This window comes from Triturus cristatus, chromosome 4_2, assembly GCF_964204655.1.
Source record: "Triturus cristatus chromosome 4_2, aTriCri1.1, whole genome shotgun sequence".
In the NCBI taxonomy this organism is placed as follows: domain Eukaryota; kingdom Metazoa; phylum Chordata; class Amphibia; order Caudata; family Salamandridae; genus Triturus; species Triturus cristatus.
Window position 1 is genome coordinate 93,213,309 of NC_140586.1, and position 25,473 is coordinate 93,238,781.

Below are 25,473 nucleotides of genomic sequence, written 5' to 3' on the forward strand. Positions count from 1 at the left end.
TTTAGATCCAGTAGCTTCTGCGTTGCCCGGATGTCTCAGATCCGTTGCGGCAACAGGTGTCAGCATCGAGAGATGTGAGAGCATTGTGATGGGTCATCCTCTTACTGTACATGTGCCGCACTCTGTTGAATTGTTGATGACTAGGACTAAAACACAGCACCTCACGAATAATAGGCTGACTCGTTATGAGCAAGTTATCCTTGCAGCCGATAATGTGATATTGAAGAGGTGTGCTGTTTTAAATCCTGCCACATTGTTACCTATTCCAAATATAGATGATACGGAAGATTGTGAGGACCATGATTGTCTCGATGTGACTGAACTATGCACCAAACCGAGACCAGACATTGTTGATGAACCTCTCCCAGTGTCAGATGAGATTTTCTTTGTGGACGGTTCATGTTTAAGAGACAGTGTCGGTCGATTGAGAGCAGCGTTTGCTGTATGCACCATCACGGGTGTGGTTGAAGCCGCTTGTTTAGAAGGAGTACACTCCGCGCAGGTGGCTGAGCTCATTGCTTTGACTCGTGCCTGTTTGGCAGCCGACAAGATCCGGGTAACTATTTACACGGACAGCCAGTATGGGTTTGGTGTGGTTCATGACTTCGGACAGCTATGGTCCCAGAGAGGGTTTATGACGTCTTCAGGTTCTCCTATAAGAAATGGTGAACATGTACGGAAACTGTTAAAAGCATTGCAAGGTCCAGATGAAATTGCTGTTGTTAAATGTGCTGCACACACAAAGGGACATGATTTTGTTTTGTTGGGAAATAACTATGCTGATGAAGTAGCCCGATTTTGTGCAGAACAGGGATGCAACTTCACCGAGACCTACATGGAGGAAACTGGGGAGGAGAGGGTGTATGGTCAGATGTTAGCAATGGCAGACTCATGGGAGGAACTGAAACAGCTTCAGGAAGGGGTCTCGGATCAGGAACGTGACAGCTGGATACGAGCTGGATGTGAGAAGGGAGATGTGGATATATGGGTTTCAAATGATGGACGAGCGGTGTTGCCGGAAAGTTTGTTGAATCCCATGGCGAGGTTGATACATGGTGCTGTACATCTGGGTAGGGATGCCATGATGAGAGTGTTTCGTCAGACTTGGTACAACCCGAAGTTTCGTGCAGTGGCTGAAACTGTGTGCCAAAGGTGTGTCACTTGTCAACAGATGAATGTGGGGAAAAGAACCGCTGTGACGTTGAGCCACATAGGGAGGTCAGGGGGACCTTTCAATAGGATGCAGTTGGATTTTGTCGAAATGCCGAAGTGTAACGGGTTGAGGTACATATTAGTGATAGTATGTGTCTTTTCCAGGTGGGTGGAGGCGTACCCTACACGCAGATGTGACACACTCACAGTAGCGAAACTATTATTGAGAGAACTCATTCCAAGGTACGGGTTCCCGACGTCCTTTGAATCGGACAGAGGAACTCATTTCCACAGCGAAGTTATGAAGTTGCTTTGTGCTGCTTTGAATATAGACCAGAAGTTACACTGTAGCTATAGACCAGAAGCTTCAGGGATAGTGGAGCAGGTGAATGGAACTCTGAAGGCTCGGATGGCGAAAGTGTGTTCGTCTACGTCTCTGAAATGGCCTGACGCATTGCCTTTGGTCCTTATGAGCCTCCGAAGTGTGCCTGATAGAAGGACTGGGTTGTCACCCCATGAAATCCTCATGGGAAGAGCGATGCGTTTGCCTGCAATACCTGCTACTGCTCTAATAAATATCACTGATGATATGATCCTGGACTATTGTAAAGGCCTTGCTGACGTGGTCCGTTCTGTGTCTCAGCAGGTGCAGACAGCAACGGTTCCAGCTGCGAGTGACCGGTGCCACGACTTGGACCCAGGCGATTGGGTCCTAGTCCGAAAGCACGTGAGGAAGAGTTGTTTGGATGCTAGGTGGCGCGGCCCTTTCCAAGTGATTCTTGTCACGAACACAGCTGTCAAGTGTGGAGGTTTACCGAACTGGGTGCATGCTTCTCATACCCGTAGAGTTCCAGCACCCGTGGAAGATACAGCCCCTCTCGAGAACCAAGATCCCAGAGAGCCGACCGAGCCTCCTGAGAGGGCCAGTCAAGCTGTAAGGGTTGCTGAAGCGGCTGATGGTGCACTGAATCGTATTGGGGAAGAGCGTGAAAGAAGTACTGACCCAGAAACCGGCGAAGGAGCAAGAGGTGCAGTGGGTAGTACAGAATCAAGTTCTGCCGAAGAAGAGGAGGTCAGTGCACCGGGTATTGAAGAGAAGACCGGAGGTGCTATCGAAGCAGAAAGGGTTTGGCCCGCAAGACAGAACCGGGTAAACCTGAGGTTGGCTCCGGACACAGACCTTGCACCAGTTTCGGAGGAACCAGAAGAAGAATCAGGAGACGAGGAGAATCCTCAAGGTGGTGTGAGAAGGTCCAAGAGAACTCGAGTGCCAAGTCGGAAGTACGCTTCACCAGAGTGGGCATATCAAGTGACTGATGCCAGGGTTACCGAGCACGGGAAGGTTGAGGTCGATGACATTGGTCAACAGTGTCCCGCTCCAGAGGGTGGAAGTGTTGCTGAAGGTTCCGGGATTGGAGATCGAAGGAATTTTGACGATTCATATTCCGAGTCCGCCATTCCTGAGTGTCATTCGAGGTATGATCTTGGACAATTTGGAGTTCCCGACGTTCACGACTGTGCCAGACCCACAGGAACTGATCATTCTTAAGCTCGAAATATTGCAAGGAGTCTTGGAACTGTTGGGACCAGCGCTTATGTTAGATTGATTTGAGAAGGTTGCAAGCAGAGAAGAAGGTAACCTAGATCCGAGCGGAAGAAGAACAAAATTAGGGATTTTTCCGTTATAGAACGAAGAAGAGTTAGGGAGGTTTGCCTAAGTTCACGAAAGAGACACTAATGAGAAAGAGACTTACCCTTTCAGAGACTGTATTGGACACTGAGTATATTCCGAAGATGGCAGATCCTGCAAACCCACACCGTAGGGCTAAATTGATAATAGGCACATTGGTAGGAGTTGTGATAATCACCATATTTGCGGTAGTGATAAGTTCGTACATGGTGGCTCACAGGCAAGAGGGGAAGGTTCAGGGAGCACCCACACCTATTACCCCAGGGCAGAGTGGTGTCAGTATTAGAGAACAGGAAATATCGAAGTTGAGGGATGATCGCAGACTCCACATGGATCTGTCCAAGGGTGATTTCAAGCTTAACGCGTATGCAAGGTTGCTGTATGAGTATGTTGATGCGATGGATGTGAAGGATTGCTATGTGTGCATGCAGTTGCCTGCTTCAGTGGATGAGGGTATCAAGTATCATCATCTCCCATTGACATATGGGATTTCTTGTAGTTTATTGCTCAGTTTATTTTATGACAGGAGACAGTTCGAGTATTTCTTTTCAAATTTTGACACGGTACTTCCTGAAGTTCCAGCAATCAAGCATTTGAACAAATATGATTCTAATAAGAAAGAGGACAGACTCCTGAAGTATTTTAGACCGACTATGAAGTTGGATACGGCGCATGCTCACAGGAATAACCTGACATGTGCGTTATCTGAGATAGAGAAGAAATTCATAGATCAGGTAGAGGACCGATACAGAAAGTTGACCCAGACACGACACACCGGAGATAGTCCAGTAGATTGGACAGACGAGGAGAGGGCTCACAGATCCAAGGGAAGTTATGGACCAATAGCGTTAGATGAGGTACAGAGAGGGAATTTGTGTATTGGACGGCCTCAATCCGATACGGATAAGGTCGCAGTAGGACATAGCACCTGTTCTCAGACCTTCACAGTGGAAGCTTCTGCTAAGAATTTTATGGTAGGTCCAGTAGAGGTAATTCCGACAGTATATTATGTATGTGGGAAGAATGCTTATGTCAGGCTACCTGCGAATTGGTATGGCATATGCTATTTGGCTATTATATTCCCGAAGATCTATCACACCGAGGACTTGGAGTTGTTAGAGACGAAGCGACAGTCTAGGAAACGTAGGGCTACGAACGCCGGTGCAGTGATTGGGGACATATACGGAGCAATGATGGGTGTGGTGTTGAATGATGTGAAGATCAGGAGGTTGGCGACTGTGGTTGATGAGTTGTCTATGAACACGGCGAGATCTTTGTTGTTGGTGGCTGGAGAGATGTTGTCGATACGGAATATGGTTATGCAGAATCGCCTTGCTTTAGACGTATTATTAGCAAAAGAAGGCGGAGTCTGCAAATTATTGAAGGTTCAGGAATGCTGCACATATATTCCAGACAACACGAAGGAGATAGGGAAGTACATAGACAACATCACGACTATTCACAAGGAGATTATGGATTTGACCGAGGAGAATGTGTGGGAGAAGATTGGATTAGGATTTGGAAGAGTGGGAACTTGGTTTGCGAATCTGGGAAGAGGATTTCTGGGATCAGTGTTGAAGCCGATTATCATTGCTGTGGTTTGCGTGATTTGTTTGTGGGGATGCGTGAAGGCATGGAAGTGGTATCAAGGAGGCAAGGTTGAAAGGGCTCTTAAGGCAAATGAGAAAAGGATGGCGAAGCTCCAGGAGCAGCAATATGAGAGTCTTAAGAGACTGGAGGGAGTTCGACATGGCAAGGTTATGACTAGCGCGGTCTAAGTCAGTTCTAAAGAAGAGAATTGTAATGGTGTGATGACGGATGTCATCAAAGGGGGGAACTGATGTAGCGCTTAAAAGTTTGAAAATTGTAGGGGTGCGTTATATTCACTGTTAGTTGGCACCCGCATATAATCAAATGTGTGCTCAGGTATTTTATGTGCAATGTATTACGAATTGTATAACCTATATCGATTTTAATAGAAGTGTTAGCTATGTACAAGCATCTTATGTATATATTGAAGCAATGCATAGAGCTTAGTCCTTTTTGAACAATGTGATGTTAAAACGTGTAGATTAGAATTCGTGTCTGTAGACTGTTTAGGTTGACCACACATGAAAGAAAGACGTAAATGTCAATACTGTGATTTAAACCTGCTTGTGTAACCGAAGTAGTGGCCAGAATTCGCATATATCGTTGAGGCGAAAGGCCTGGTATTTTCTTATGTTAGCCAAGGGCAATAGGCCAAAAAGGATTTATTCCAGTAGAGGTTTTAGGCTGTAGTAAATTGCAAGTTAAAAGATGTGAAGTATGTCTGCCTTGCATGATCTCACCCCAGGTGCAAGGACAGTTGCTCGTTAGTAGAGAAGCTCTTTGTTCACAAATTGACTTATGTAGTAAAAGCCAGACATGGGAGTGCATTGGAATGTGCCAATCGTAACTCCTAGTGCGGATGGCGTCTGGGACTCAAGGCCAAGCGATGGACGATGGAACTGGACAGCGCTCTGTGGAAATTTACTGAAAGACGACCCCGCAGAAGAGGAGGCGCAAAGGGCGTGTTCTGGGATTTGGGGTTCTGTATTAGGGAAAGCGCCCCGAGGGTGGAGGCAGTTCAGAGCAGCCCAGAGCAGAGGAAGGCTAGGCGAAGAGATAGAGGGGGCAACTTAGACCAAGCTCTCTAAGTGAAGACTTCTTATGAAGTTTCACTCTGACACCTTTTCTCGATGAGGGTCTCAAGGGATTGCTAAGTAGGGATGTCATCTAGTGCAGAGTAGGGACAGAGATGGTATGGTTCAGTGTCCCTAGTATCGACATTTGCTTGGTGGTGTTCTACCTCATGCTTTTAGAGATTGTACTTTTAGTTATTTTTAGCCGTATGCGGATTCTCCGTAGAGTAGCTTTTGTGTTAGTGCCTATGTACTTGTTGTGGCTCGTTTTGAAGACTTTGTATCTACAAATCTTCATGCTGATAATAAAAACCAGAGAGCCAAGAGATTAAGTCTCGAGTCTTTGATTATGGCAAATTGCGGACAGTAATTTTGATAACTGTGTTTTCCCTCCACGCTATTGGGCAAGTAAAAAGTTCCATCTGACCAGAGTGGGTTCGAGTAGATAATTGCCAGATACTAAAATGGGCCGGAGCAGGGGTGAAACCCCGAAACCGGTCCTAGGATGCTTGTTTCCAGTCCAGGGAGGACCTGGCTTGGTAGTTCGGGCTGGACTGTTCCCATGCGGCACAGGGTCAAGACTGATTTGCATATGGCTGGGTTCAAACTGGAATGGCATGGTGAGCAAAAAACGATGGATTTAGGCCCAGATCTCTGTACTGGGGTGAATGTATGACATTGTTCTGCATTCTGTCCATCAATTGTTGTTTTTGCACCTTGACCTCCTGTAGTCAGTCTGTCAGCATGGGAGTTCCTCAAGGATCCATCCTGAGTCCCATGCTTTTCAATGTGACACTTTTGGCCAGGGTGATCAGATCCTACGGCTTTGATGTGGTATCTTACGCTGACGACACGCAGCTTCTAATCACCTTGGGCCCTGACCCCCTTGGCACAAAGGCCCCTTTTTAAAAACTGTATGACCCATGTTGACAATTGGATGTGTACCAATCACAACTAAATAGAAGTAAGACAGAGGTCATTCTCTTTGGCAAGGCGGATGAACACTGGTCCAGTGACTGGTGGCCACTGAAGCTAGGCCCATGTCCATCCCCCAAATCTGTGGTGCGGAATCTTGGAGTGATCATTGACAATCAGTTGTTGATGAAAAGCCATATCAGCACTTGTTAAGGCATATTGAGTAAACTACGCAAAATCTTTCAATGGATTCCAATTGAATCCAGGAAACCGCTGGTCCAGGGACTTATCATGAGTCGTATTGACTATGGTAATGCCCTGTTGGCCTCTATAAATGAGGAGCTCTACTCCAGGCTTCAAGTCCTGCAAAACACCACGGCCAGACTGTTATTAAACCTCCCAGCCAGATCTCCATCTGTACCTAGTCTGAAGTCCCTTCACCGGCTCCCCATTACGAAGCAGTGCCGTTTTAAAATTCTCTGTCTTGTGCATGAGAGTATGTATGGAACTGGGCCAAGTTATCTAGCAAAAAAACTTGGCTGGTATCAACCAAGTAGGACGCTCAGATCCGGTTCTAAATGTCTTCTCACTCCTCGCAGAGTCCGCACTGCTTGAAACGGCGAGCAATCCTTCTCCTTTCTCGCTCCCGCTTTCTGGAACAATCTGCCGCCTCATCTCCTCTCCAGTATGGACCATAAGTCCTTTCTCAAGGAACTAAAAACCTGGCTATTTGACCATCCATAACCCTCTATACCCGACTGTCAGTCTCTACGGAGTCCTCGCTAGCACCATGAGACCCCATGGTGATATATGCGCTTAACAAGTTCTTCTGACTTGACTTGACTTGAGGCCAATATCACCAAGAAGTACTGTCTACATTTGTATAAAATTGTACTCTTTTATTTAAAGAGCTAAAGCGTTTTTTCCCCCTTAAAACACATTTAATGTAGCAAAAAATATGTGCAAAACATGCTGTCCATAAAGTTCTATGTTTTTTCAGTTCTATGTAAAAATTCCAATCCACACCAAAATTCTTTCATATACAAAGTGGCAAACCTAATTAGCAACAGCATTAAAAATAATTTTAACACAGAGGGAGAATACCATAGACATTCATTTTTGTATCGAACAATTAATAATTGGTTAAACCACAACCATATATCCATAAAGTCTCTTATTTGAACTGAAACAGCTCTAAATGACAAAAATGAATGTCAATGGTAATAAAAACAGCACTGAAAATGATTTTAACACAGAGGGAGAATACCATAGACATTCATTTTTGTCATTTAGAGCCGTTTCAGATGCTGAAACGTCCTAACACTAGAATAGACTCAACAATGGTTGAAATAGGAGACTTTTTGGATATATGGTTGTGGTTTCACCAATGATTGATGTTTAGATAAGAATGCTTTAAATTACAAAAATGAATATCTATGGCATTCTCCCTCTGTGTTAAAATGATTTTCAATGCTGTTGCTAATTAGGCTTGCCAATTTGTATATGAAAGAAATTTGGTGAGAATTTGAATGTTTACATAGGTCAGATAAAACATAGAACTTTATGGACAGCATGTGTTGCACATATTTATTGGTACATTTAATGTGTTTTAAGGTGAAAAAGGCTTTTTCAGATATTTAAATAAAAGTGTACATTTTATATAAATTTATACAGTGGTTCATGGTGATATTTGCCTAAATTGGATGAATGATTGTGTTGTTTTCAATTAGTTGAGTTTCTTCATGTAAGTGTTAAATTATTTATACCCAAAGGGAAACTTTCTATTTTGACTGATTGTCAATTTGATGCCCTGTCCCTTTGGTGCAAGGGGGGCCCCTCTCTTGTTATTTAAATGTAGTGGGCGATAATGACTGATGTATTTGCAGCCTTAATAGACCTAGCTATTGTAGTTGATTCTCTTTTGCCTAACTTAGCCATCGCCCTTCCCTCTTAATATGGTGGTGCAGTACATGGAAATGTTGAGTTATGTTATCTTCCTTAGACCACTTATATGACGACCAAGTCTGCCTTCAGTTAGCCTGTCAAACAAGCAGTGTGTCGTCATGTGCCCTATATCTTTTCTTAAGTCTTGGCACCATAGTTGCAACTCATTCCAGTCCATGCATAATCGTTAGCCCTTTCTGCCATGTACGGTCTGTGAATGGTATGAATTTTACAACTCTCGTTGTCAGCTTCCTAAAATCATACAAGAAGCAGTCAGTCATTGTGATATTGACAAAAAGCTGAAAATTCTCGGAAGCTCTCTCAGCTACTGTGTGAAAATGCTCAATGTCATGGAAGGGCAAGGGGGAATATGCAAGTGGGACATGGGAGAATCCCCTGAGGTAGGTGCCACATAATCATTCCACTCACTGAGACAGTCGGGTTGATCCTTCACAATTCTTCATCTGAGCAATCACTGTTCATCTGGATGTTTGGTGGAGCATGTGGCACACGTTGTTGTGGTAACCTGGGCAGAGGTGCCTGTTGCTGTTTTCCTGAGGTTGAGGCATACGCAGGGTACTGCCATAGGTTGTAATGGATGCTGTGGCAACCATGCATGTAGTCTGTTATTAAAGGGAGTTCATTAATAAGGTTCACTAGCACCAACAGTATATATTCAATTTGATATTATGGTTTTTGATCGTTTTCATAGTAGTAGCAGTCATAATGAGGTTGACCATAACCCAAACTGGACCTACTCTTCCTCATCATAATCTGCGTTATAACAGTCACACACATCCTCATTATCAGACATGTCTTGAGTTGGGTCCTGATTGTCCATGTGGATGTCCACAATTGTGTCTTGGAACTTTACATGCAGCTTGTTGGCCTGGTTGCTATGCAAAACGACCTTCGTCCTGACATTAGTTCTCAGTCTCCTGATTGTTACATGGTGGTAGTAACTGGGTCAGGTATCTGTTGGCTAAAGACAAGGGATCCCCCTTTTTTTAGCTTTTACATGTGATGCTGTCGTTGTTGGTGACATCGCCTAGCTCTTGTTGCCAGTGTTGTCATCATCAAGGGTGCTGATCTCGCCATCAAAGGGTCTGTCGAGGATCCAGTCGCCAACAATGGCTTTTTAAATTATTTTGTCGACGATGACCTTCTAATGGTGGTCTTGCCAACAATATTTTTTCAGATATGGTACCTTTACAGATGCAGTCTTTGTCAACAATGATGTAGGCAAAAGAGCCATCAGTCAAGATGGAGAACACGCTGGGGAGGGTACCAAAGTGAAGGCGAGAGGTGCTGGCGTTGTTAATGTAGGAGGCACAGAAAGCAACCGAGATGAGGAGTTACCAGCTTAAGACTTGGAAGGCCTGTCTGGCTTCTTGTCAGACTTTCTAGAGGCCAGCAGATGTAGACTGTAGTTCTTCAGTGGAAGCCCCTTCTTTGGAGGTCTTACCTTAGTCCCAACTACATCTTTACATATTTTTTGATGTTGCAGTGTGAGAGCACGCACATCTGATGAAGGAAAATCAGTTGAAGTTTTCTTCTGCAGCCACCTCAGAAGTTCTCCCTTTCAGTCATTTAATGTTTCAGCAGAAAATTTACAACAGATCTTACATTCTTTTGAGCTATGGTGAAGGTACATGTAGTAGATGCAGCTCTTGTAGGGATCTTAACATAAAGTATTTCAATTCCGCATGAAGCACATGCTCTGAAAGAGCACTCCAAGGAGAATTTCAAGAATATAATCTCACAATGCCATAATCTCAAGAAATTCACTTTCCACTGGACCAATGTCAGCTGAACCCTGACAGTATGTTCCAAATAAAACGGCATCCCAGGGCAAAAGTGGAAAAACACAATCTAAAGAGAAGATTAAGTAGAGCTCCGAAGTCTTCCCTTCAATATGACGTGGGGTAGAAAGCTGAGGTTTGGTGGCCTCTAGAAGGAGTTGAGTGCAGTGTGACCACTCTGATTGGCTGAAGTGTGGGTATTTTCTGAGAGCAATAGGTTAAAGAGCCAGAATTTGAGAACTCTCGGTCTCCTTTGAGGCACACTGGTATTTCAATATTACCGAAGGACTCCCAGCTCAATCATTGAGAATGATTCAAGCATGTGAATCTACAAACAATACCAACACTGGAGAACACCTATGCTGCACAGCATCTTGCCAATAACCACTCAGCCTCCATATCTCTTCAAAGACCTTTCCAATCACCATAGGTGAAATAGAACACTTCAAAATACCATCATATTGCCACATACCGGAGTACTCACAAAAGAGCTTCCCACACCCCAGAGACTTAATACACTCCTTCATACCCCAATTACCATTGTCATGTTATTGACGATCTGAAATCTAACATCAATTATATTTTTTGTTCTCCCACCACAGATCCTATACAACTCCTCAGAAACAATGCATTTAAACATATATCCTCTATATGTATGTGAGATGAAATCTCAATAATCTACAACCCATGTGACTCTCCCAAAATCTCATTCATTTATGCACACTCTGTAATCTCTTCCAAGATATCTTAAATCATCCACATCCATTGTCTCTAAGAAACTCAGACACCTCTCATGTATCTGCTGCAGTCTTGCCAATGGTAGCTGATGTGACAGATTCTGCTACTAAGATTTAAAGTTAGCTTGATTCGCCGCCTCTAGTTATTATTGCTAACTTCTCATAGCTAAAGGCCATGAAACATACTGCAAGGCTATGAAGGTAAGAAGTCATGTCAGGAGGCTCCCAACCAAGTACTTTGCTGTTTGTACCCTTAAAGTCAAATTTAATCCACTACCACACGCCTCTTCCTGGAACCGTACACTGAAGGGTTGGTAGCCCTCAGTAAACAAAGATTGTATATAACACAGTGAATAAGAAGAGCATGTCATCTCTCCCCCACCTAAGGGTATGTAACATTCCCACACAGATGCTAGAAAGGCTAAGTTAGGCCAACAAAAAAAGTGGTTATTCCAAATCAATGTTTTCACAAGTTAGTAGAGAAAGCAGATTTGTTTACCTGCTTTATCTACAAACCATTCACAGCAATACAGGGACAACCACTGAAACTTATCAAGAGCAAAAGCGAGAGACTAGAAAGACAGAGAGAACAAGTGAAAGAAAGATTGAAAGAGAGGATGAGAGATCTGAGGGTAAGGAAGATGCACAGTGGTTATGAGAAAGAGACTGTTCAAGTGGCAGCAAAACAGAGGGGGAGTGGAAGCAGGAGAGAGCAAGTGAGGTTAGTGGCAGAGAAATCTCAAGGAGTAGAACAACAGAGATACGTTAAGCAAGTGTAAAGAGAAAAATATGATCTGTAGGAGAACAAAAACAAGAATAAAGGGGGAAAGGATCTATGGAGGAATTGATAGAAGTTAGGGAGAAATGGAATGTCCATGCAAGAAGGTGTGTGAGGTGGAGATTGGATGGACAGGGTAGGAGGGACAGATAGTAGAAAAACAAGAGATGGAGGAATGGGCAGAGAGAGCAGGAAGTGCGGAGAGTGATGGGAGAGAGTAGGCAGAGCAAGAGGCAGAGGAAGATCAAGAAAGAGTCATAGACAGCAGAGCACGCTGCAGGCAGTCTCCAGTTAGGAAGCTTGGAGCAGGACATGCACAAAAGAAGCATTTAGTTAATGTAATGCATTAGGGCTTCAGAAAGAAATTACAAACCAACCGGATTCTTAGATGCACATGTTGAAGATGAATGGGGAGATTTTTTGGGAGGTTATTTATTACATTGCAGATTGATTCGCAACCAGAAATCAAATTAGGTTGTCAATTGTGAATGTTTTGTCATAGAAATTTTTTGTATTTTTTTTGATTTAGAAATATTAGTTGGCATGGAGACACAGACCGATTCATGGATGGATACATGAGTTTCATAGTGCATTTTGATTGGATGAAATTTTCAGAGGGCGTTGCGCCAATATAGCAAAGTGTAAAGAGAGAGCATGGAAAAAGACAAGATAAGAGACACAACAAATCATTATACTTTGCAAACAGCAAATTCAGACGTATACAACAGCAGCAAACATACAACCCCCCCACTCACTGGGCTACACTACCACCACAGAAGGAAGAAGGTACTGCAGGCATTCGTACCATCCCAATTTCCCAGGTCTGAGCTTGAGATCACATGCACTGTAGGTCTGGTTACCCCTATATAAAGAAAAACACCCAAGGCTGCAGTGCCATTGAGAGCGGTCGGCAATGGGAACAGCACAAAGAGCTAGAGGGCTATTTACACATGGTTTCAAGGACAGTAACACAGGTCCTGTTGAGCATTTAAGAAGCTCTTTACTCAACTGTTTGGAAGAAGAGACTATGGGCTTGATTTAGAGTTGAGTGGCCATACAAAATCTTTCGATTTGTGTTGAGGCAATGATAAATTGCCTTTTGGAGAACTCACCTCAATTGATGAATCCATCAGCAGAACTACCTCTATTCTAGTATGCCTATGATCAATGTAATTCCATGAGTGGACCCTCCACTAGAGTCCACTCCGCTGGAGGATTGAACCCTTTTTCCACTTAAAGGCATTTACCACCCAACTGTGAATCAGGCCAAAGCAGTAGAGCAAATAGCATCTGAAAGGCTGAACAAACAGGTAAATCAATTCTCTACCCGCCCCGTTGAATGACTCTTCCTCATATTCCCTGGAAACACTCTGCAACACAAGGATGATACCTGCTCGCTCACACACACTGGCTGACACACACACAATCCAATGCACCAGATCTTGGTGTCCCCTGTGCTGGAAGAAAACTACGGTCCTGATGGTTGATGGGACTAGAACCGTTTCCGACTGTTGTCTAAACAGTCCCACTGGGGTTCTTCTAAAAATCCTTCTTATTAAAGGAAGACTAAGTCCTGTTGGCTCAACATATTTGGGTAATAATTTGTGAGAGTCAGAGGAGTGACCACTCCTAGATCAGATAAATTCTGCGTCAAGAGAAGTGAACTGGGTAGACAGGACACAGTAGGTGGGTGATCATTATCCCAGCGCTGCTTGCTGATTGATGCCCTTGAGAGGGGACTGGGAGCAAGTGGTAATGAGGGGGTTTCCTGATCACTCACATCATGCCCTTGAATTACTCACAGGAACAGCACAACTCTTCCCTCAAATTCAGAATGTGGGGTAGGGGCTCTCAAGTCAATCATGCTTGGAATTTGTTTTGCCTGGGTGAAGCTCTTCAATAACATTAGTGTGCAAGGATGCTGAAATCTGAAGTATAGAACCACTCACATTCCGACTGTCCATAACAATGACTGTTGTCTGATCCCACTAATTGATGCCTAACTAAAAATTGCATTTATTTTTTGTGATTTCTTGAACACCACATGCAGCACACAGGTCAATCTCTAATCTCAATGCAAGGTTTAAATAATTGCTAAGAGCTTCGAGTGTCAATTACTATTGACACAATCCTCCCATAGCTATTCCACCAACTACTTCTGTTGGGAGATCTACTACCAGTTGCACAGAGGAGCACCAACACGCTATTTCTGTTCTGCTATCAAACCACTTTGGCCCACTGCTCTCTCCCACTTTATCTAAGTATTTTGAACACCCTTTGGACATAAATGTCCTCTCATGCAGAGCAGCTTACATGTGAGCTAACCCCACAAAGGCTTGCTACCATTAAACTTACCCCAAACTCTGTCACTAAGATATCCGTGATGCTACCAAGGACGGTGACAAAGTCAAAGATGTTCCATGCATCCCGGAAATAGTTCTAGAAGACACAATAAAACAAGAAACAGATTATGAAAAATGTTGTGAGAAGGACAAGACAAGCATGATCCATTGGGCCCCAGCCAGTGTTGGCCAATGAGTTAAATAATCATGAGTTATAAAACTTCACAAATGCCTGGAGGAGGCAAGCTCAAGGGTGAAGACCAAATAACCAGCACTGGACGAGTTTGTTTCAGAGGCGAAGCAGGTGCCCCATGGCTGGTAAGGTGTATTTCAGGGCTGAAACAGGAAATGCATTTGGCTGAAAATAGCAATCTCAGGACAAAAAGGATGACCTTTAAAGCAAGGAGGCAAGAGAAAGAATAACCCAGGGCTGATGCAGTTACTCCCAAGACTGGAGGAGAGGGCAGGCAAAGGTCTCCAAGACTGGAGAAGAATTATATAGCTTTATTGCTTGAGTTTTACACAAGAAAAAAGTTACTTACTTGTATGTTGGACTTGGCCTTTTTTGCAGGGTCATCCCTGAACTTTTTGCCTTCCTCCTGTATTTTTTCTGACCTGTTGTTGGTGGTTTTATGACTCTGGGCACTTTTTCACTGCTGATCAGTGCTAAAGTGCATATGCTCTCTTTGAAAATTGATGTTATGGATTAGTGACTCCATGATTGTATTATTTGATTTACTTGTCAGATCCTAGTACAGTGCACCATGTGTGCCCAGGGCCTGTAAATCAAATGCTGCTGGTGGGCTTGCAGCACTGATTGTGCCACCCACAGAAGCAGCTTGTAAAGTGTGGCTCAGGCCTGCCATTGCAGAGCCTGTGTCCAGTCTGGGACTGCCATGTCGACTTGGCAAGTGCACCCACGTGCCAATCCCTAAACCTTCCTTTAACTACATGTTAGTCACCCCTAAGGTAGGCCCAGGGTACCCCCATGGGCAGGGTGCATTGTATGTAAAAGGTAGGACATGCCCTGATGTGTGTGGCATGTCCTGGTAGTGAATTACAGCCAATTTCGTTTTTCACTATTGCAAGGCTACCTGCTCCCATAGGCCAGAATGGGCAGTTTGATTATAGCTTCTTATAATCCTAACTGATGCAGGGAACAAGGTACAAATTCGAGTTTAGTATGCCTGAAATCAGAATGTTAAAATACATCTTTTAGTGAAGGTGATTTTTACATTCTGTGTTTGAAAATACCACTTTTAGAAAGTAGGTATTTTCTTGCCTAACTATCCAGCATGCCTCTGCTAGGTTTGTGTATTCCATGTCTGGTTTGTGAGTGACATGGGGCAGGAGAGGGCTTTGGCTCCAGCAGTCTGATGGGTCAGGGCTGGGCTGAATAGGACCGGCATTGAATAGAGAGTAAGGAGCGGAGATTTCCTTTCACTGACCTGATCCCTCATAGAATAGAGAGTAGGGGGGAGGAGATTTCCTTTCAGCTACCTGGGCAAGGTCTGCTCTCAGACAATGCTGTCTCCACCTCCTGCCAGGAAGCTGCACGGTTTTGGCTGGGCACAGGCACCCTCTGCCTTCAGAGGACAAAGGATTTACTGGTATAAATATTTGGGCCCAGACCCCAGAACTTTAGATCACTTCTGGGAATCAAGACAAACCTTTGCCAAGGAGAAGAACCAAAGAAAGCTGAAGGAGGAGACTGCCCCTGTGCTGTGCTATTTCTGGGATTGGCCTGCAGTGGTTACTTTATTTGCCAAGGAAAGGGGAAGAGGACTTTTGTGAACTTTTCATAATCTTGAAGAAGAATCTCCAAGGGCTTGAAGTGTGCTTGTCTCCAGCCTGAAGTCTTAGGGATACAAGACTTCACCACCAGCACCCCTGAATTCTCTTGCTGGGGATTCTACCTGCAGAGAGGTGCCTATTGTTGTTTGGGCCCTGTGAGAAGACTGCGTGTCGCTGGGAGCTGGAAGCACGATGCAACGAGGAGAAGCGTGTCGCCGCCGCAGCAGTTGCCGTCGCATCACCGAATAAGCGTGCCGCCGCCGCAGCTGTTCGCCGTCGCATCACCGACAAAGCATGTCGCATCACCGGAGAAGTGTCGCAGGGCCTGTTGCGGCTCAGAAGTTACCGAGTTCGCTGCACGGCCGTCGGGCGTGCTTGATCGCATCCAACATTGTAGCATCGCATCAAAGACGCCATTTTGTCGCAATGCACCTGATCGTCGCATCGAGGCGCCATCTTGTCGCATCGTCACCGGAACGCAGTAAGAAACCGACGCCTCACCTCCTTTCCGGTAAGGACCCGACGCATCTCCTCCCCTGCGCTGCAGTAAGGAACCGACGCATCACCTCCCCCGAAGCAAGGAACAGACGCATCACCTTCCCTGCGAACCTTTTGTTTGTATTGCGTGACGCATCCAAGGTACTTTGAGAGTACAGTGTCGCATTTACCACCTACATTGAACTAAGCTATTTTCTACCATTTTAAAGTCTTATTTTTGATTACAGTATTGTGGATTTTTGTCGTTTGGTCTTGTGTTAAGTCTAGTAAAGATTACTTATTTTTCTAAACTGGTATGGTGTCCATTTGTAGTGTTTTCACTGTATTACTGTATGTGTTCACAAATGCTTTACACACTGCCTCTGAGATAAAGCCTGTCTGCTTGTGCCAAGCTACCAAGGGGGGGAGCAGGGGTTATTTAGGACTGTAGCCCCCTTACCCTGACTAGAAGCAAGGGTCCCTATTTGAACAAAGGTACCTACCTCTGCCAACTAGAGACCCCCAATTCTAACATTGGTGGTCAGCGGTGAGGATTCTGGACTTGCATTTATGACTCATATACAGTGATTGGTGTACACTACTAGTGAGCGCAGACCATTACGTAAACACATACTATTTTTCCCTATTTGCCTTTGGAATTTCGGATATTGGAACTCTGGTTAGTTGTTGCACCTGTTGGGCCTTGTCAATAAGGAAGTCAACTTTTGGAACCTGCACATCTGCAAGATAAGGGAACTGAAAGTATTTTGCAAGGAGAGTGGGCTACCTGAGAAGAGGAGATCCACAAGGCGGGATCTTGAGGCAGCCCTGCACAGCTATAAGGTGCTACGCTGGGAAGCAACACTAGCAGGTGAATCTGAGGGGAAGGATCCCCAGCCAGAATACCAAGAGGGCAGTGGCCCTGAGGAGGAAACATTTTGGGAAAGATTGGCTCGTGAAGAGAGGAATCGGATTTGTGCTTGTGACCGGAGGCTGAGGCAGCTAGACTAAGAGTGTGAGTAGATAGAGCGAGCCTTAGCTGAAAAAGAAATGTATGAAGCTCAGGAAGTGAGCTTGGCTGGGTTAAAGGTGGAGTCCAGCTCAGATGGTGGCAGCAAAATTGAGTTATATAGTGCTGAGGGAGCAGAACACACACCCAGAGATGTGGCGCCTGACTTAAAGGAGGGGGTAACATACACCAGGGGGCTCAAAGATATGAGGTAGCTCCAGTGGTGCGCAGTGTCCACGAGGTGAATTGGGAAACTGACGCAGGGGTTCATGGTCCTAGTGGTAGGCGGGACACTCTACTGACTCTAGATGAGATGCGCAGGGAGAGGGGTTCCCCCATGGTTGGCATGCTGGTGTGTGAGTGTGAAGACCGCCCAGAAGAGTGTGGGTTGAGTGACAAAGACAGTCAGATACTGTCTTGCCAATCTCAGGAGAGTGGTGTGGAGTACATGTGCGAGGCACTGGATGGTGAGGTGAAGGATAGTTTGGTTAACACCTGTGGGGGGCTGTGTGATCCAATTGTGGGAGAGCATATTGTAAGTCCCTGTTTTCCAGAGCTATGACAACACCTGTTGGAGTGTGAGTTCTCTGACCCCAGGGAGCTCACCAGGGAGGCAGACCTTTTGGTGGATTCCAGAGGGTCTGAAGAGGCATTGGGGAGTGACCCTAAGAGGAGTGGCTCAGGTATCTTCCAGTCCAGAGTGGTGGGAGAGGTTCAGGGTAGCCCATTTAGGTCCTGGTGTAGTGGGAGGGTTGAAGGGCCTCACGTCCTGTCTCCAAAGAGAAGGAGTGAGATTGGAATGTGTCCCGAGATGCCCCAACCTCAGTCTCAGGACCTGGATGGTTCCTTAAGGGAACACCTGGTAGGGAGCCTAGCCTGTACTAGGAGTCCAGAGGGGGATCTCCTAGTGTCAGGAGAACTGGGAGTGTCTGTAAGTGGACCTCCATCAGTTCTGGTGTCTGGCAGTGCCACTCCTAAGTGGAGAGTGCCAGAGTCCAGATTGAGGGATGAGAGGGGGACAGAGTCCCCAGTGGAAGAACCAGTGGGTCAGGGACCAGCCAGAAGGGCTGAGTCTCCCAGGAGTGACCATGGTGACACCACTTCTGCCCTGGGGGATCTTCACGCACTGTCAGATGGATAGGGGTCGGGAGATCTGCGCCAGGCAGACTGTCACACAACACATGAGTTATGTGTTACCCTCGGGGGCCTGTGTGCTCCCCAGGAAGTCCTGGTGCGCCGGGAAGGTGCTCAGCCGCAGGGGTTAGTCCCTGGGTTGGGAAGCAAGGTTCAGGTGTTGCCTGTAATCAGTATCCCTGCCGGTTTGTCTTCTGGAGTAACCGCTCCAGGTGGAAGGTTGAAGGGCCTCAGTAAAGGGGGCGGGGAGCGGACAGCCTCACCCCTGACCACTGCCCAGTCTAAGGGTACAGACCCTAAGCTGGGATCCCAGTTGCAGGATAGAACCCCTGAACTGGTGGGCGAATTGTGCAGGACACCTGCCACAGGTGCCCTGGCAATTCTGGAAGGGGGTATCGCTCCAGGTGGGAGGGTACAAAGCCCCAAGGAGGAGGAGGAGACAGTCTCCTGTCCAGCCACCGGGTACAGGCCCAGGGTTGGTGGGTCAGTGTCAGGATGTCATACCTGACCTGACAGGAGGGAGAGTGGACCAAGGGAGCCAAGCACCTGGGGCTACTGCCCCCTGCTCTCCGACGCCGCAGAGGTGGGAGAACCATGAAAGGCCTGGGGCCTGGTTCTCATCGCTGACAGCTGTCAGTGGACACTGTGGCTTGCTGTCCTGGCGGACAGAGTTGACCCTGGGAGGGGGACAAGGAAGTTTGTGCTTCCTCCCACTGGAACAATTTACCCTTGTCCATTTGGTCCATCCGGGAGGAACTTCCCTTCCGGAGAGCTTTGAAAACGTTTCTCTTTTGTTAATACCACCAGAGTTCTGACACAGCTTCTGCCTTCACATAAAGCGCCGGGACACCCCGTTGGGGTATCTGTGCGCTATACAAGATTCCCAAATAATTGTGGGTACTTTCGTATGTTGGGGCACACCTGTGAGCAAGCTAAGGTTAGGTGCTGCACAGTTGGTGTCCAAAGGTGAGGAGAAGGGTTCCCCATGGGTTAGCTTAGTGTCCCCTGAGAGTATGGACAGAGGGATCCAAAAAGGTTCAGATTGGCGTAGAACTGGAGTATGCCTCTGCAGTTGCGGGCCAGGGTCCATGTTCCATCGCCCAAAGCAGGGAATCCCATCAAGGTAGTGATTGGTCTACCCTGCGTTTCGGCTGGAAGGGGGTTGTGTTGGACTTGGCCCTTTTTACAGAGTCATCCCTGAACCTTTTGCCTTCCTCCTGTATTTTTTTCTGACCTGTTGTTGGTGGTTATATGACTCTGGGCACTTTTTCACTGCTGATCAGTGCTAGAGTGCATATGCTCTCTTTGTAAATTGATGTTATCGATTAGTGACTCCATGATTGTATTATTTGATTTACTTGTCAGATCCTAGTACAGTACACCATGTGTGCCCAGGGCCTCTAAATCAAATGCTGCTGGTGGGCTTGCAGCACTGATTGTGCCGCCCACAGAAGCAGCTTGTAAAGTGTGGCTCAGGCCTGCCATTGCAGAGCCTGTGTGCAGTCTGGGACTGCCATGTCGACTTGGCAAGTGTGCCCATGTGCCAGTCCCTATACCTTCCCTTTTCTACATGTTAGTCACCCCTAAGGTAGGCCCAGGGAACCCCCATGGGAAGGGTGCATTGTATGTACAAGGTAGGACATGCCCTGATGTGTGTGGCATGTCCTGATAGTGAATTACAGCCAATTTCGTTTTTCACTATTGCAAGGCTACCTGCTCCCATAGGCCAGAATGGGCAGTTTGATTATAGCATCTTATAATCCTAACTGATCTAGGGAACAAGGTAGAAATTCGAGTTTAGTATGCCTGAACTCAGAATGTTAAAATACATCTTTTAGTGAAGGTGATTTTTACATTCTGTGTTTGAAAATACCACTTTTAGAAAGTAGGTATTTTCTTGCCTAACTATTCAGCATGCCTCTGCTAGGTTTGTGTATTCCATGTCTGGTTTGTGAGTGACAGGGGGCAGGAGAGGGCCTTGGCTCCAGCCGTCTGATGGGTCAGGGCTGGGCTTAATAGGACCTGCATTGAATAGAGAGTTGGGGGCGGAGATTTCCTTTCACTGACCTGAGCCCTCATAGAATAGAGAGCAGGGGGGGGGGAGATTTCCTTTCAGCTACCTGGGCAAGGTCTGCTCTCAGACAATGCTGTCTCCACCTCCTGCCAGGAAGCTGCACAGAACTGGTTTTGGCTGAGCACAGGCACCCTCTACATTCAGAGGACAAAGGATTTACTGGTATAAATATTAGGGCCCAGACCCCAGAACTTTAGATCACTTCTGGGAATCAAGACAAACCTTTGCCAAGGAGAAGAACCAAAGAAAGCTGAAGTAGGAAACTGCCCCTGTGCTGTGCTATTTCTGGGGTTGGCCTGCAGTGGTTACTTTAATTTCCAAGGAAAGGGGAAGAGGACTTTTGTGAACTTTTCATAAAAAGGCCCTCTGAGAAGACTGCGTGTTGCTGGGAGCTTAAAGCGCCACGCAACGAGGAGAAGCGTGTCGCCGTTGCAGCAGTTGCCATCTCATTGCCGAAGAAGCGTGCAGCCGCCTCAGCTGTTTGCCGTCTCATCACCGATGAAGCGTGTTGCATCACCGGAGAAGTGTGCTGCCGCCGCAGAGGTCGCCGTCGCATCACCGGAGAAGCGTGTCACAGGGCCTGTAGAGGCTCAGAAGTTACAGAGTTCACCGCACGGCCATCAGGCGTGCATGCATCGCATCCAACATTGTCGCATGCATCAAAGATGCCATTTTGTTGCATCGCACCGGATCGTCGCATCGCATCGAGGCGCCATCTTGTCGCATCGTAACCGGAACGCAGTAAGAAACCGACGCCTCACCTCCTCTCCGGTAAGGAACCGACGCATCACCTCCCCTGCGCTGCAGTAAGGAACCGACGCATCACCTCCCCTGAAGCAAGGAACAGACGCATCACCTTCCCTGCAACCCTTTTTTTTGTATTGCGTGACGCATCCAAGATACTTTGAGAGTGAAGTGTCGCATTTACCATCTACATTGAACTAAGCTATTTTCTACCATTTTAAAGTCTTATTTTTGATTACAGTATTGTGGATTTTTGTCGTGTGGTCTTGTGTTAAGTCTAATACAGAATACTTATTTTTCTAAACTGGTGTGGTGTCCATTTGTAGTGTTTTCACTGTATTACTGTATGTTTTCACAAATGCTTTACACACTGCCTCTGAGATAAGCCTGTCTGCTCGTGCCAAGCTACCAAGGGGTGAGCAGGGGTTATTTAGGAGTGTAGCCCCCTTTCCCTGGCTAGAAGCAAGGGTCCCTATTTGGACAACGGTACCTACCTCTGCCAACTAGAGAACCCCAATTCTAACAATGTACCTATGATTTTTCAGCATTGGTATCTTTCACAGATTTACATGCTTGAAATATTCCCCGTTGTAAGACTAAGATACCTTGGTGTTCAAAGTTGGCATAGTAGTATACAGAAACTCAATAACTTTTAAAGTAGCGACAGACTATATGCTGCCAGTCAACCTCATTTTGTGTGACTAACTTTGGTCAGTAATATCAAAGGACCCATACCTCTTCCTTTCTGACAAGCTCCCAACTGCCAAATATTTGCACTTTCGAGCTTCATGCAAAAGGAGGAGGATGAGTTGTGTGTGAGTCTATAAAGATATCAATTCTTAAGGACCATAGTTACAAGTAACCAACTTTTTTGTTGTTGTCCAACATGCGATCTTAAATTCATCATGAAGCTTTATTTCGAGATCCAGTGTCATAAAAGCAATAAAATCATTTTTTAAGAACAGATACAAAATAAACTTTTTGTGCAACAATACGCTAAAAGATAATGTAATCTGTAGTCCATTCAAGTGCTCTGCTGCGCCCTTGGTATAAAGTTCAATTACCAGGTTTTGCCTTTTAAAAGTTAGTACACATCATATCAATAAAAACATGCAAATAATACAATAAAAATTGGGAGGGGAAAACAACATGACAATTCATCTTAGGTGGAATCCGGTAACAGGATATGACCCCCCGTAGACCTTGTAAAAATGATCCAACCCTCCGTAAGATAGCTGCACGTGAAATTAAGAAGAGAAAAAATAAAGTGCATGTCAGCCGTAGAGCCCTACAGTAATTAAATGTCAGCGGGTTTCGGCAAAGTGCTGTTCCTGTCCAAGACTTCTGTTTAATGAGCCACGCGCGACTTAAAAACTTTGCCACACAACATGCGATAAAGGGTCTGGGATCAGTCCTAAGAATACGGAGGGAGACCCGATAGTGCTGTGTTCCCTATTGCTGGCACAGAGGTTTTAGCCATTTGGCCTTAGGGATGTTATAAGCAGTGCAAGCAAACAGAACATGGGCAACAATTTTTAGCGAGGCCTTGCAGCAAGGACAGTCCTTTGACACTTGATTGCTCGAGTGCCATTTCGCTGTGGTCTCACAGACAGGAAGTGTGCCGAACCTGAAGTGGATGTATAATATCCTATCCCATGGGGCCTGGATAATATGTAAAAAGGGCTCAAGGTATCTAGTCTGTTTGTGGAGATAGAATTCAGCTGTAAACCTGCCTAAATTTGGTTTACGGGTTTCTTGGTGGTCCACCCGTTCCCAATAACGATATGTTAGCTCTTTTTTCGTAGGTGGCTCTTGCCTATCCCAGTGTGCTTGGAGCCCCAAAGCGGTCAACATTTTCCTGACATAAGAGAGCCAGACGATTTTACAATCGTTATCTAGTCGTATCACCTTGGTAAGGGCCTCGGCATAGGGAACAAGCTCTGGGGATCGCCTGATGCGGGCCCAAAAGAGGAGCGGGCATAGCCTTGCTATGTCACCAATAGATCGCCCGCCCATGTCAAGCATTAGTGGGGTGAGGGGATGGATTGGGGCAGCATAACCAGATCTCTGAGAAACTTGTGCTCATGCCTACAGAGATGATGAGCCTTTCAAGTCCCCATAACTCTGCTCCATACAATGCTGCACTAACTGCTTTAGCATCGTAGACCTGGAGAGCTGGGGCTACCGGTCTGCTGTGTGAGAGGCAATGTTCCCTCCCAAGAGCTCCCACTACTCTTTTGTGCCCCAGCAACATCTTTGCTAGGTTGGGCTTCCATGACAGTTTGTCAGAGAGACGGACACCAAGATAGCCAAAGGTATCCATCTTTTCCAAAGGTATCCCACCTAGCAAAGGGGTGCTTCTGTAGGACTTAGGAGGGTTAAAGGTCATACATTTGGTTTTTAGAGTGTTAATAACCAACCCCCGGTCGTCACAGTAAAGATGGAACCTATTGAGTAGTCACTGCAGCCCTGCTGGTGTCTTAGACACAAGCAAGGTGTCATCAGCTAATAGGAGGGTCGGTACCTTATTGCCCCCGAAAGTTGGAGCTTCTGCTGGAGCTGCTTGCAGGAAGCTTACCACCCCGTTCATATAAAGAGAGAATAGGGTGGGGGCCATCTTAAATTTCCATACTCTAATTAGGAATAAAAAACAGTTCCAGCAATACAGTAGTAGAAAGGCATGTGACTCAGCATATGCAAAAGGCTTCCAGAGCATCACTTGCCCCACTGAAGATTACTTTCAGATTTGAACATCAGTGTAATAATGCTTATCAAATGCATGCAGTGTTCTCCATGTTGCCTCTTCATAATGCTCTATCAGGGATAAGCTCATAAAAAGATCAGTTGTGGCATTTTGGTACACTGATGCCGGAAATAGGTCTGGTATCTTACTGTCGGCCAGGTGATAATTGAGACAAGCTATTTAGACAAACTTTCACTTGGCTGGCTGTACTAAGAAATCTTGGAAGACTGATCATGTGACGTGGTCTTTCCTTAGCACTTCCGAATCCATGCAGTCATGCTTTACAAAAGTGCGGAGAGAAGCCCAAACAGTAGCCTTGCAAATGTCTGCAACTAGAACCCCTCTTGCCAGTGTAGAGACAGAAGACTTAGCTCTGGTGGAATGAGCTCTGATGCCCTTTGGTGGTTCTTTATGAGTCAAGGCATTACACATTTTGATGCACAAGATGGTACATCTTGGTAATGTTCTCCTGTTGATTGCCTTGCCCTTTATCTTGCCCACATAAATGATAAACAGTTGGTCGTTGATTCTAAACTCATTGATGAAGAAGCTGGCTGCTCTCTTGGGGTCTAGCCTGTAGAGCCTCTCCTCCTCTTTCGTAGGATGTGGGGGAGGAAAGAAGGTTGGCAGGGTGATGGATTGGCCTAGGTTCACATTAAACACGTGAACACAAGATTAAGGTCCCACAGTGGCATTATTAATGGCAAAGGGGGAACATTGTTAGTGAGGCTTTTGAAAAACCTTATGACTACAGCGACTTAAAATGGGGCGGTTGGTCCAGACAACAGAGAAAGGCAGATAAAGCTGATAAATATCCATTCATTATGCCTACTGAGCACAATTGTTGCGGCAGAGAAAGGGTGAATTATTAGATGTCGGGCCTGAAGAGGGTCTACCGAATTGTCCCTACACCACTTCATGACCCTACTCTATTTCCCCGAATACACCATTTTGGTGTAATGCGTGTCGGCACACAGGATGACATCCATCAATTCAGGAGATGAAGCAAAAGCTTTCAGATTACTTTGCTCAATCTTCAGGCATGAAGGTGGAGGCTCTGGAGGATGGAGCTCAGAACCTACCCCCGCTACTAAAAGATGTCTAGCCTGGGAGGGAGACAGAGCTGGGGGCACAGAATGACTAGGGTCCAGTTGAGGCAGATCTTGGTCACAACCCGAGGAATAAATGGTTTGGGAGAAAACACATAGTGAAGCGGAAAGTTCCTGCAAGCGAAACACGTCTTTCTGAGCTCCCTGCAATGGATGCTGGGGGGCACACAATTTAGGGAAGTTAGAGTTTTCGTGAGTTGGCACAGAGATCCACCAGAGGCGTCTTTCAAAGACTGAAGATGTGTTGGACTACATTTGGGTGAAGGTGCCACTTGTGGAAGGTAAGATGACGTACTCTAAGATTGTTTGCACATACATTCAGTACTTCAGTCAGATGTTTAGCTACCAGCCTGGTCTGATGGCCTA

The 25,473-nt window shown here is 45.9% G+C and overlaps 1 protein-coding gene across 13 annotated transcripts in view; it reads right to left on the reverse strand.

Moving 5' to 3' along the window:
• The window catches only part of CACNA1A (calcium voltage-gated channel subunit alpha1 A), a 1,220,168-nt gene that overhangs the window by 429,786 nt on the left and 764,909 nt on the right, over positions 1-25,473 (reverse strand). For all 13 annotated transcript variants that reach the window (XM_085600715.1, XM_085600714.1, XM_085600719.1 and 10 more), the window contains one exon: positions 14,037-14,120. In XM_085600715.1, the coding sequence (XP_085456841.1) occupies positions 14,037-14,120 (84 nt within the window). The remainder of the gene's footprint in view (positions 1-14,036; positions 14,121-25,473) is intronic.